This window comes from Salmo salar, chromosome ssa19 (genome assembly GCF_905237065.1).
Source record: "Salmo salar chromosome ssa19, Ssal_v3.1, whole genome shotgun sequence".
NCBI lineage: Eukaryota > Metazoa > Chordata > Actinopteri > Salmoniformes > Salmonidae > Salmo > Salmo salar.
In genome coordinates, this window is record NC_059460.1 from 40044241 (window position 1) to 40056873 (window position 12633).

The 12633-nt window shown below is 45.2% G+C and overlaps 1 protein-coding gene across 3 annotated transcripts; it reads left to right on the top strand.

Moving 5' to 3' along the window:
• The first annotated feature begins 173 nt into the window (after window positions 1-173).
• Window positions 174-12246, top strand: nsmce4a (NSE4 homolog A, SMC5-SMC6 complex component). Of its 3 annotated transcripts, none has more exons than XM_014157944.2 (11): window positions 174-770; window positions 1405-1746; window positions 2380-2460; window positions 3294-3424; window positions 3676-3824; window positions 4125-4224; window positions 4573-4663; window positions 6739-6833; window positions 8270-8318; window positions 8440-8525; window positions 12045-12246. In XM_014157944.2, exons 2-11 carry the CDS (start codon window positions 1506-1508, stop codon window positions 12111-12113), a joined length of 1092 nt encoding a protein of 363 aa, XP_014013419.2. In that variant the 5' UTR covers window positions 174-770; window positions 1405-1505; the 3' UTR covers window positions 12114-12246. The 3 variants fall into 3 exon arrangements, with proteins under 3 accessions (XP_014013419.2, XP_014013418.2, XP_014013417.2); XM_014157943.2 differs by having other exon boundaries at window positions 182-1063; XM_014157942.2 differs by having other exon boundaries at window positions 184-1068.
• The last annotated feature ends 387 nt before the right edge of the window (window positions 12247-12633 follow it).

Below are 12633 nucleotides of genomic sequence, written 5' to 3' on the forward strand. Positions count from 1 at the left end.
GACGTTTGGATAATATGACTTTAATTGGGGAGGTCTGTTCTGTACATTCTATTTCACATGACTGTTGTCAATGTTTACAGTTCTGAACTAACCTGATAACCTACATACGGTTTAGCAGTGTTTGATTTTGGCCAGAGCAGCCCTATCTGTTTGGGGGAACTGAGTCTCCTTTATAAAACAAAGTAGCCTATCACCGGGCCGGATTCACACATGGCGGCAACAAAAAAAAATAACGTTGATCAAAGCGGAATTTAAGGCGGGATGTGGCATTGAATAGAAATTGAGGCGGTGCATTCATATCTTGATTCCGCGTTGTTCACGTTTATTTGACAGTAGCCTGTGAATTCCGGTGTATATGTGCCAGTAGATTGTTCCGAGTTTGAGAATGCGTTAGCCTAAATGCGCTTTTACAAGTTGTCAAATGAGGGCTCTTATGGTCATGAAAATCAGGTCCGTATTTAGACTTTTTGTGGGACCTAAGCGAGACCTAAGCGGGGAATTGACGACCCAGAGAAAATATAGCAGTTTTATTTTTTGTATTTTTTTTTACAAATCCCAAGTCAAGCATTGATTAATTGACTTTCCTTATGCCCAATATGTTATGTTAGGATATAACTTCCATTCGCGCTGTTTACCCAACGTTTCTGAAACGTTTCGATATTGAACGTTGCTCTGCACGTCCTCTCTGACCAAAACTTCCGTCTTCAAGCGTTCAATTCGTGCCAAACACAGACATGACCGCAACATAACCTCTCAACAAAGCCTCTCCTGTGAGTGTATCTATATATATATTATAAAGTTGATTTTCGGAAATCGAACATATAAATTATTATGTAGCCAGCAAGTTGTATACCATCTAGTCAACAACAACAACAACAACAAAAAAAACCAGCAAGTGGGTGATTTGAAATCGCCATAACTTCTTTATCTGACGGCGGATGCTAGCTACGTTAACGTTAGCGGGTAACGTTGAAGTCAAGTTAGGTCAAATCTGTAGCAACAACAACAACAAATAAATAAAAACGAAAAGAAAACAACAAAACGGGAAAACAACAGCAAAAATGTAAGGTCAGTATTTTGTATTTGAATAATATTTGAATAATAACAAACATTTGAAACCATAACTGATGTTTAGCTATCAACTGATGTTTAGCTAGCTATTTCGGAAACATCTGGATAACAGTGTTGGGCTCAATCATATTTTATAATTCAGTCAATTCAAGTTTGCTAATTGAATTCCCAATTCCACTTTCAAATGTCCTTTTTGAAAATCATCGAGGAAAACATTTCATTGCATTTAGAATCTCAGTTTACATCTGAATTCAAATTCACCTCAACCCTGCCGGATAACATGTGGTGCTACTAAGCTAACCATATCATCAACACTTTGTCCCCTCACCTTAGCTTGAAAGAGGGGCGAAAGCCCAAACCCAAAAAGATAGAGGGCGGACTACCAACCAACCAATCAACCGACCGCACAAAATACCAAAACACCAGTATCCAAAATGAGGCGAGCCAGCCGAGGAGGGGATGAATCTGGTACCGGTACTCCCCGTCAGAACGGTGTGTCTGGGGGGAGAGGCGGCGCCAGGGGAGCTGTTGCAGAGAGGGGGGATGCAGCAGTCGGTGGTGGTGATGATGATGAAGCCGGCTGCAGCCCAGCAGACATGCAGGATGAGGACAATGATCCAGCACGGAGGAGAGAGATCAGGAGCAAGTACAGGGACCTCATCAACTCTGTTCAACGTGAGTAGTGGATACGAGGGTCTGCTAAATGACTCAAATGTAATGTAAAGGTAATGTAAGGTAGTGGGGACTGTCTGGAAATGGTATCCATGGGCCATTAGTTCCCAATTCTCCACACATTTCAAAAAGTGTATTCTCCCTGTCATTGATTTAAAAGTATTGGATTGGTATAAGCATTGGCTGGAGGGAATTACCACCATTTTTAAAATCTGTGATGGGGCGTGTACAAGGGTCCACTTCGGGAGAAGTGTGGAGAATCTGGAGGCAGTTGCCGGCCTGTGACAGGTTTGTGTTAAACCTCCCAGGTGCCTGGACACCTGGCAAGTTAAAGGTTCAGTAGGTAACTTTGTGGCAACCTGACCAAATTCACATAGAAATGTGAGTTCTAGATCTGTTATTCTCATTGAACGTAAGTCTAATACAGCAGCTTCAAACAGCTGAAAACACTAGCTGTATTTTGGTTCTATTTCACAGAGGTTTAGATTGTACAATGATTCTTTACATGACTTGTTTTGCCATATTATATAATTTTTATTAGGTGAATGTGATAGAATTTTATCAACCAGGAAATGGGGGAGTGATTTCTACCTATTGTACCTTTTAACCAATCTATTTCTTCTCTCTTCTTCCCAGAGAACAGAGAGGACATGTTGAGTCCCACCAACAACAAACTGACAGACGTGTTGGAGGAGGCCAACAAACTGTTTGCAGAAGGTATGATAGGATCTGTCATCAGCCTTCCTTCCTCGAAGTAACCACTGATCTAATATAGTCAAATTGGTGAGCGCTAACCCCTGCTTTGACCTGCTTTGACCTGCTTTAACCTATCTAGTAATGTCTGAATCAGTGGTTATTCAGAGGAAGGATGTTCTAGTACCTTAATCAAATATCCTCCCTGTCTTCTTCTTCCTCCTCCCTGTCTTCTTCTTCCTCCTCCCTGTCGTCTTCTTCCTCCTCCCTGTCTTCTTCTTCCTCCTCCCTGTCTTCTTCTTCCTCCTCCCTGTCTTCTTCTTCTTCCTCCTCCCTGTCTTCTTCTTCTTCCTCCTCCCTGTCTTCTTCTTCTTCCTCCTCCCTGTCTTCTTCTTCTTCCTCCTCCCTGTCTTCTTCTTCTTCCTCCTCCCTGTCTTCTTCTTCTTCCTCCTCCCTGTCTTCTTCTTCTTCCTCCTCCCTGTCTTCTTCTTCTTCCTCCTCCCTGTCTTCTTCTTCTTCCTCCTCCCTGTCTTCTTCTTCTTCCTCCTCCCTGTCTTCTTCTTCTTCCTCCTCCCTGTCTTCTTCTTCTTCCTCCTCCCTGTCTTCTTCTTCTTCCTCCTCCCTGTCTTCTTCTTCTTCCTCCTCCCTGTCTTCTTCTTCTTCCTCCTCCCTGTCTTCTTCTTCTTCCTCCTCCCTGTCTTCTTCTTCTTCCTCCTCCCTGTCTTCTTCTTCTTCCTCCTCCCTGTCTTCTTCTTCTTCCTCCTCCCTGTCTTCTTCTTCTTCCTCCTCCCTGTCTTCTTCTTCTTCTTCCTCCCTGTCTTCTTCTTCACCGTTCTGTTTTGTCTCCTCTCTTCCAGTCCGTCAGGCCCGTGAAGCGGCTTTAGACGCCCAGCTCCTGGTGCTGGCTACAGACCTGGGGAAGGAGAAGGCCAGCCAGCTACACGCAGAGGGATCAGCCTTCGACCCCGCAGCCTTCGCTGAACACCTGGTGAGGAGGAAGGAGGATGGGGGGGAGGTGGAGGAGGATGGTGGGGAGGTAGATGAGGAGGATTGGGGGAGGTGGTGGTGGAGGAGGAGGAGGATTGGGGGAGGTAGAGGAGGAGGATTGGGGGAGGTAGAGGAGGAGGAGGATTGGGGGAGGTAGAGGAGGATGGGGGAGAAAGGGAGGTGACGAAGGTGAAGTCTACTGGTTGCCAGATTGCTGACCCTTTATCCTTTGTGTTTCTGTTGGTCCACAAGCTGTCATTCATGGGTCTGAATCGCCTGGAGGAGGAAGATGAAGATGTGGAGGGTGGAGCGAGCGGTGGCTACCTCCCGCAGGACGCCTGGCAGAGGGTAGCTAACAGAGCTCAGTGCTGCTTCAGGACTGCCCCCTCTTTCCACTATATGTAAGTGTGTGTGTTTAGAGAGCAGAGGGTAGCTAACAGAGCTCAGTGCTGCTTCAGGAATGCCCTTTCTTTCCACTACAAGTGAATCATTGTGATCATCAACTCAGCGAGGCCCAGAAGTGCTACTATTGATCACATAACAAGTAGTTTGATTTGTAGATCAGTGATTCTGATTCTGCATGTAGACGAACGCAAGCATCATCCTCCACCTCTTTGGGATGCTTAAGTGACCGCTCACTTAAATATATACTGAGAAAATGTTTAAAACTCTCTTTCTAACTCTGTTTGTCTCTCTACCAGGATGGGATCGTTCCTGGCTGAGCTACCTCCACCTCGCCAAAGGGTAGAGAGACAGAGGAAAGCTCCCGGCAAGGAAGCCAAGAGGATCATGCCCACTCAGGTTTCCGCTTTAACACTGTTGTGCTGACCCAAACCTGACTGTCATGGAGGAGTCACCAGGCCATCCCAGTACACCTTGATTTGGTCTGGCTTGGCTGTGTACGGTCCAGTAGTGTGATAAGGCCTTTTGGTGTTTTATATAGTGACTATATAATAGGGATTTGAAATGAGGAGATCAGTTTGATCAGCCAGGATGTATGTGTTTAATATTTCTCTCCAGCTGTTGACGATGAGTGAAGTTCCCCTCGTTTTAACTGTATGTTTCTGCTTTGGAAAATAGATTTTTATGTCAAGGAGACTAACCTGGTTAAATACATAAATCAATATTTGATGTCATTGTCTGTTCCAGTTGAAGAGGATGGAGGAGTCTCACCAGGAAGCTACAGAGAAGGAGGTAGAGAGAATTCTGGGATACCTGCGGAGCTACTTCTTTGACGACCGTAAGTCATTACTCTTATTATTATTATTATTATTATTGTTATTATAATAACATATTTAGATAGAGCTTAACAAGTACCCAAAGTCGCTTTACAATTGAAACAAAACAAGACAGACTAGGGGGAGGGACCTTACATCCTCTGCTCCAGTGGGCTTCGAGAGGAATCAAGGATTTGTTGACTAGTAACATTTCTGAAAATATGTTAGTTCAATAGAGAATTACATCAGATAAACAAAAGTCCAAACTGTATGTCTCTAGCATGTATGGTTTGACAGTTACAGCCGATTTACTCTGAGAATTTAGAATGATTTAGAGGGGATATCATTTCATTATGGTCAAAAGTGGTTGCTGGTATAGAACAAGAAGGCCCACACACTGTTAAATCTCCCGATTCACCACTTTATTGACAACCGCTTCCATCCAAAACGAATCCTCGTCTTGGTCACTGCTCAATAGATCTCACTGCTCCGTGGGCAGAACGGGCGCTAACTTCCAACGACAACTGACAAGCTAGCTAGTGTGGCTGCAGGTTCGTGTGTGATAACAACATGAGCTTTTTCTAAATCAAATCCAAGAAATACAAAACTAAATGTAGCCTATACTGTAGCCAAACCAGAAGAAAACCTGTTCCCTCCCCCCGCTGCTGCTGGTTTTTACGCAGATTCTGCCATTTAGCTCCTAAAGTCGCTAATAGGCTACAACAGAGGTCGGCAACCTTGGAGTGCCAAGTTATCGTACCATTTTCGACTGATCTCCCTGCCAGTTAGGATTTTTATATGCACATTTTCGTGGAACCGTTTCATTTGATTTATAATAAAGTCTTCATATCTCAAAATGTATATTTTGTGGTTAGTAAAAACTCTCATCTACATGATAAAGACCTAAAAAAGTAACTTCTATTACCATTTGTTAACTATGTAGAAATAACCTACAGGTTCCTAATCCAGGCACTTGTAATGTCCCGTCTGGACTGGTGCAACTCTCTGTTGGCTGGGCTCCCCGCTTGTGCCATCAAACCCCTGCAACTGATCCAGAACGCAGCAGCCCGCCTGGTGTTGAACCTTTCCGAGTTCTTAAACAATCCTCCTCACCCCCCCCCCCCCCCAAATTTAAAGGCTGGCCACAATGGGGATTGTGCATGGTGGTGAAATTTGCGGTGTGCCTTCAAAATTAAGGTGTCTATTGGACAGTGATGCAAATGAATAACAATAGTAGATCAATGGCCCCCAAATTTAAATAAATAAATAACACTTAACCAGCACTTGCACTTTCATCTGTCCACTCCTACAATGACAACGGTAAGACTGTAATAATAATATATTGAATGCATTAACAGAAATTACCGTAACCAAACAAACATCGATTTATAAATTATGGTAAATGTACTACTGGTGCTACTGTTGTGTCATCCCCGTGGCCTCCGCAATGGATCAGTCCACTGAGACAGGCCTCCGCAATGGATCAGTCCACTGAGACAGGCCTCCGCAATGGATCAGTCCACTGAGACAGGCCTCCGCAATGGATCAGTCCACTGAGACAGGCCTCCGCAATGGATCAGTCCACTGAGACAGGCCTCCGCAATGGATCAGTCCACTGAGACAGGCCTCCGCAATGGATCAGTCCACTGAGACAGGCGTGAATCAGACTGGTGCCTCGTGTGCCATATATTTGAAATATATTTACCATTGCTCGACTAAATGAATCTTGGTCGACCAACAGCCTATCGACCAAACAATCGATCAGTCGTCTAAATGGGATCAGCCCTACGTTCTTATTTCATCAGCACTGTTAAGTACAAGCATATTAATATCGTAGCGAACAATCTAATGATTAATTGTATGTCATTCATAATGGCATAGGCTAAAGAAAGCAACGTTTAGACATTAATTTACTAGCACCCTCTTAAAATGACCTGTATTTCACTACATTCTAGAGCAGTGAGTGAACGCCCTATAAGGTGTAACAAAATGTTTTATAAAACTCTGTTGTAGACATTTTAATTATTGTAGAAATGATTTGATTTAAGTTGGGTTAAAGAGCTATTTGTGATGTACCTTTCTCCCCCTGTATCTCCAGCCACATCTCCCATCTCCTACTATGAGTTTGTCATAGACCCCACCTCCTTCTCCCGCTCTGTGGAAAACATCTTCCACACCTCCTTCCTGGTCAGGGTGAGTGGTTTATCCTGCAGGCATTACATTCAGGTCTGGTCAGGGCGAGGAGTGGGGTTATTCTGGTCAGGGCGAGGAGTGGGGTTATTCTGGTCAGGGCGAGGAGTGGGGTTATTCTGGTCAGGGCGAGGAGTGGGGTTATTCTGGTCAGGGCGAGGAGTGGGGTTATTCTGGTCAGGGCGAGGAGTGGGGTTATTCTGGTCAGGGCGAGGAGTGGGGTTATTCTGGTCAGGGCGAGGAGTGGGGTTATTCTGGTCAGGGCGAGGAGTGGGGCTATTCTGGTCAGGGCGAGGAGTGGGGTTATTCTGGTCAGGGCGAGGAGTGGGGTTATTCTGGTCAGGGCGAGGAGTGGGGTTATTCTGGTCAGGGCGAGGAGTGGGGTTATTCTGGTCAGGGCGAGGAGTGGGGTTATTCTGGTCAGGGCGAGGAGTGGGGTTATTCTGGTCAGGGCGAGGAGTGGGGTTATTCTGGTCAGGGCGAGGAGTGGGGTTATTCTGGTCAGGGCGAGGAGTGGGGTTATTCTGGTCAGGGCGAGGAGTGGGGTTATTCTGGTCAGGGCGAGGAGTGGGGTTATTCTGGTCAGGGCGAGGAGTGGGGCTATTCTGGTCAGGGCGAGGAGTGGGGTTATTCTGGTCAGGGCGAGGAGTGGGGTTATTCTGGTCAGGGCGAGGAGTGGGGTTATTCTGGTCAGGGCGAGGAGTGGGGTTATTCTGGTCAGGGCGAGGAGTGGGGCTATTCTGGTCAGGGCGAGGAGTGGGGTTATTCTGGTCAGGGCGAGGAGTGGGGTTATTCTGGTCAGGGCGAGGAGTGGGGTTATTCTGGTCAGGGCGAGGAGTGGGGTTATTCTGGTCAGGGCGAGGAGTGGGGCTATTCTGGTCAGGGCGAGGAGTGGGGCTATTCTGGTCAGGGCGAGGAGTGGGGCTATTCTGGTCAGGGCGAGGAGTGGGGTTATTCTGGTCAGGGATCACATTATCATACTGAAATGTAGATCTTCACTGTTTGGACTAGTCCCCTGGTAGGAAGTGTGCTTGGACTAGTCCCCGGGTAGGAAGTGTGCTTGGACTAGTCCCCGGGTAGGAAGTGTGCTTGGACTAGTCCCCGGGTAGGAAGTGTGCTTGGACTAGTCCCCGGGTAGGAAGTGTGCTTGGACTAGTCCCCGGGTAGGAAGTGTGCTTGGACTAGTCCCCGGGTAGGAAGTGTGCTTGGACTAGTCCCCGGGTAGGAAGTGTGCTTGGACTAGTCCCCGGGTAGGAAGTGTGCTTGGACTAGTCCCCGGGTAGGAAGTGTGCTTGGACTAGTCCCCGGGTAGGAAGTGTCTGCTAGATATTATTATTATTAGATAGCAGGAAGCCGCTTCAAGGCACTGCTGTCTCCAACACTTCTCCTATTGATATGTCATGTGGATGGTTGGTGATGGCGGTGTTTGTGTTTCTCAGGATGGTTTGGCGAAAATGTACCTGGATAATCACAAACTTCCTTGTATAGGTAAGAGAGAACCTCATATTGTGACAAAATGACTTTTCTTGTTGAGCTGTTTGGGGTAATCATTTTTCACGATAGTGTTCATTGTCATAAGCCATCATTAATGTGTCTTTATCTCTGACAGCCCCTGTGGAGGAAGGAGAGGTGGAGGCTGGAGGAGCGTCTAACAGGCAGCAGTGTGTCATCTCTATCAGCCCCAAGAGCTGGAAGGTAACACACACACCCATACACACTGGGACAGGGATACATACATACATACATACATACATACATACATACATACATACATACATACATACATACATACACTGGGACAGGGATACATGCATACATACATACATACATACATACATACATACATACATACATGCATACACTGGGACAGAACACATGCGCGCACACGCACACACACACTGGGACAGAACACACACACACTGGGACAGAACACATGCGCACGCACGCACACACTGGGACAGAACACACACACACACTGGGACAGAACACACACACTGGGACAGAACACACACACTGGGACAGAACACACACACACACACACTGGGACAGAACACACACACTGGGACAGAACACACACACACACACACTGGGACAGAACACACACACACACTGGGACAGAACACACACACACACTGGGACAGAACACACACACACACACACACTGGGACAGAACACACACACACACACACACTGGGACAGAACACACACACACACACACACTGGGACAGAACACACACACACACACACACTGGGACAGAACACACACACACACACACTGGGACAGAACACACACACACACACACACTGGGACAGAACACACACACACACACACACTGGGACAGAACACACACACACACACACACTGGGACAGAACACACACACACACTGGGACAGAACACACACACACACACACACTGGGACAGAACACACACACACACACACTGGGACAGAACACACACACACACACACTGGGACAGAACACACACACACACACACTGGGACAGAACACACACACACACACACTGGGACAGAACACACACACACACACACTGGGACAGAACACACACACACACACACTGGGACAGAACACACACACACACACACTGGGACAGAACACACACACACACACACTGGGACAGAACACACACACACACACACTGGGACAGAACACACACACACACACACTGGGACAGAACACACACACACACACACTGGGACAGAACACACACACACACACACTGGGACAGAACACACACACACACACACACTGGGACAGAACACACACACACACACACACTGGGACAGAACACACACACACACACACTGGGACAGAACACACACACACACACACTGGGACAGAACACACACACACACACACTGGGACAGAACACACACACACACACACTGGGACAGAACACACACACACACACACACTGGGACAGAACACACACACACACACACTGGGACAGAACACACACACACACACACTGGGACAGAACACACACACACACACACACACACTGGGACAGAACACACACACACACACACACACTGGGACAGAACACACACACACACACACTGGGACAGAACACACACACACACACTGGGACAGAACACACACACACACACTGGGACAGAACACACACACACACACTGGGACAGAACACACACACACACACTGGGACAGAACACACACACACACACTGGGACAGAACACACACACACACACTGGGACAGAACACACACACACACACACTGGGACAGAACACACACACACACACACTGGGACAGAACACACACACACACACACTGGGACAGAACACACACACACACACACACACTGGGACAGAACACACACACACACACACACACTGGGACAGAACACACACACACACACACACTGGGACAGAACACACACACACACACACTGGGACAGAACACACACACACACACACACTGGGACAGAACACACACACACACACACACTGGGACAGAACACACACACACACACACACTGGGACAGAACACACACACACACACACACTGGGACAGAACACACACACACACACACACTGGGACAGAACACACACACACACACACACTGGGACAGAACACACACACACACTGGGACAGAACACACACACACACTGGGACAGAACACACACACACACTGGGACAGAACACACACACACACTGGGACAGAACACACACACACACACACACTGGGACAGAACACACACACACTGGGACAGAACACACACACACACACACACGCTGGGACAGAACACACACACACACTGGGACAGAACACATACACACACACACACACACTGGGACAGAACACACACACACACTGGGACAGAACACAAACACATTGATTTTAGCATAGTTTCTTGGAACTCTTTCTCTGTACATAATTTAGTAGATAACAGTAGAGTAGCACCTCGTATTATCAGCGTATTCAACAGCGGTTAAGAAATATATTACCTTCAACAGTGTTATCTTGTGATCAAGACGTCAATGTTTTGTGATTATTGGTGTCGTAAAAACAATTAGCATGTTTGACATTTCAGTGGACTTACTACTACGATCAGCTTTTTGATAAGCGGTTTAGCCCCCAAAAAATTGCATCCCGTATTATTGGCATACGGTCCATAGTTATTGGCCTCCTTACTATTTTGTTAATTAAATGAATATATCTTGACATTTTTGTTCAAAAAAAGACACCAACCTCGTATCCGAAGTGTTTACTAACTAGTTGTCTAGCCTTCCTGTAAAGACAAAAGGACTTGCCTGTCAACTTTTCATTGCGTAGCCCGGTGTGCCATCCTGTAGTACCCTGAAAAATGGTTCTTCACCAAAATATTCTTCAGTGTTGTAACCAAATAATGTCTCCCATTTATTTGTTTTACAGATTAATCTTATGTTTTGAGAAAGTAGATAAGTTTAATACTAACATACAAATTGAGTATGAATAATTTAGGTAAAAAGTTGGATATTAAATGATGTGGGATCTGTCGCGTAATCTAATTTTACGATATACATCGTGTCCCACAAAATGTGTATATATATATATATATATATATATATATATATATATATATCACACGCACACATTTTGTAGGACACGGTGTGTATATATATATATGTGTATATGTATATATATATATATATATGTATATATATGTATGTATATATATGTATACATATGTATGTATGTATATATATATATATATATATATATATATATATCATATATATACATACATATATATATACATACATATATATATATATATACATATACACATATACATATACACATATATATATATATATATATATATTTTTTTTTGAAAACTCTCAAAACCTAATTTAACTTACATGAACTGCAATGATCGGTGGTCAGCTAGCTTGAAGGGTATCTTTAGTTGCAAAATGTACCGCTATCTTCCAACCTATTTAAATGTTGAGCTCGGTAATTTAATCCTCCAACCGCTAGAGGGTGTCCGAAGTTAGGGGGTGTCCGAAGTTAGGGGGAAAATTAGCTAGAGTTTGTAAAGGAGTTGTTTGTTGTTGTTGATGATGCTGTATCACAAGATGATCAACTGTTTTCTTCTGAAGGAGTTGGATGATGTTGTTTTCTTCTGTTCTGTCTCCCTCTCTCCCTCTCTCCCTCTCTCCCTCTCTCCCTCTCTCCCTCTCTCTCTATAGGAGTTAATCGAGGCCTTTGATATCACCGAGCCACTGATCCAGGCGCCCAGCACACAGCACACAGAATGATGCTGATATATAACAGCTATTTCCTTTTAAAACATTAGAGCATTTTATCGACTTTAACTAGCTATAAATATTAGTTTTCTATTCAAAGGTCTTGTTTGCGGTTTTTGTATTTGATTAAAGAGAGTGAACCCAAGACAGTGATGTGTGTTTGACTTCAAGGAAGAAAATGAGGGTGATCTGCACATCCTAAACATACATTTTGCTGAGCTAACACATCACAATCAGATAAAGGAATGGGAGAATATTGCTGCTCGCCGGGGCTTTTTTTCCCTGGTACCCAGATATACAAGGTTTTTGCTTTGCAGAAGTCTTCAAGCCTATAGTTCCACACAGTCCTTTTGGCCAAAGGGTTTAGATGTTCCTGCTAGCCTGCTCTGCTTTTCAGCTCCAGCTGCATTTGCTAGTGATTTTAATGCATTCCTATGTTGTGTGTGTTTAGGTGGAAATCATTCATCATGTAACTGCAGGTAAATAATGGGTGTATAGGGGACGTTTCAGTTTCATCATGTAAATAATGGGA

Coding starts and splice junctions, on each gene's coding strand:
- nsmce4a (XM_014157944.2), top strand. CDS start 1,506: ATGAGGCGAGCCAGCCGAGGAGGGGATGAATCTGGTACCGGTACTCCC. Junction 3,825..4,124: donor GCCCCCTCTTTCCACTATAT/GTAAGTGTGTGT, acceptor TCTCTCTACCAG/GATGGGATCGTTCCTGGCTG. Junction 4,225..4,572: donor AGAGGATCATGCCCACTCAG/GTTTCCGCTTTA, acceptor TGTCTGTTCCAG/TTGAAGAGGATGGAGGAGTC.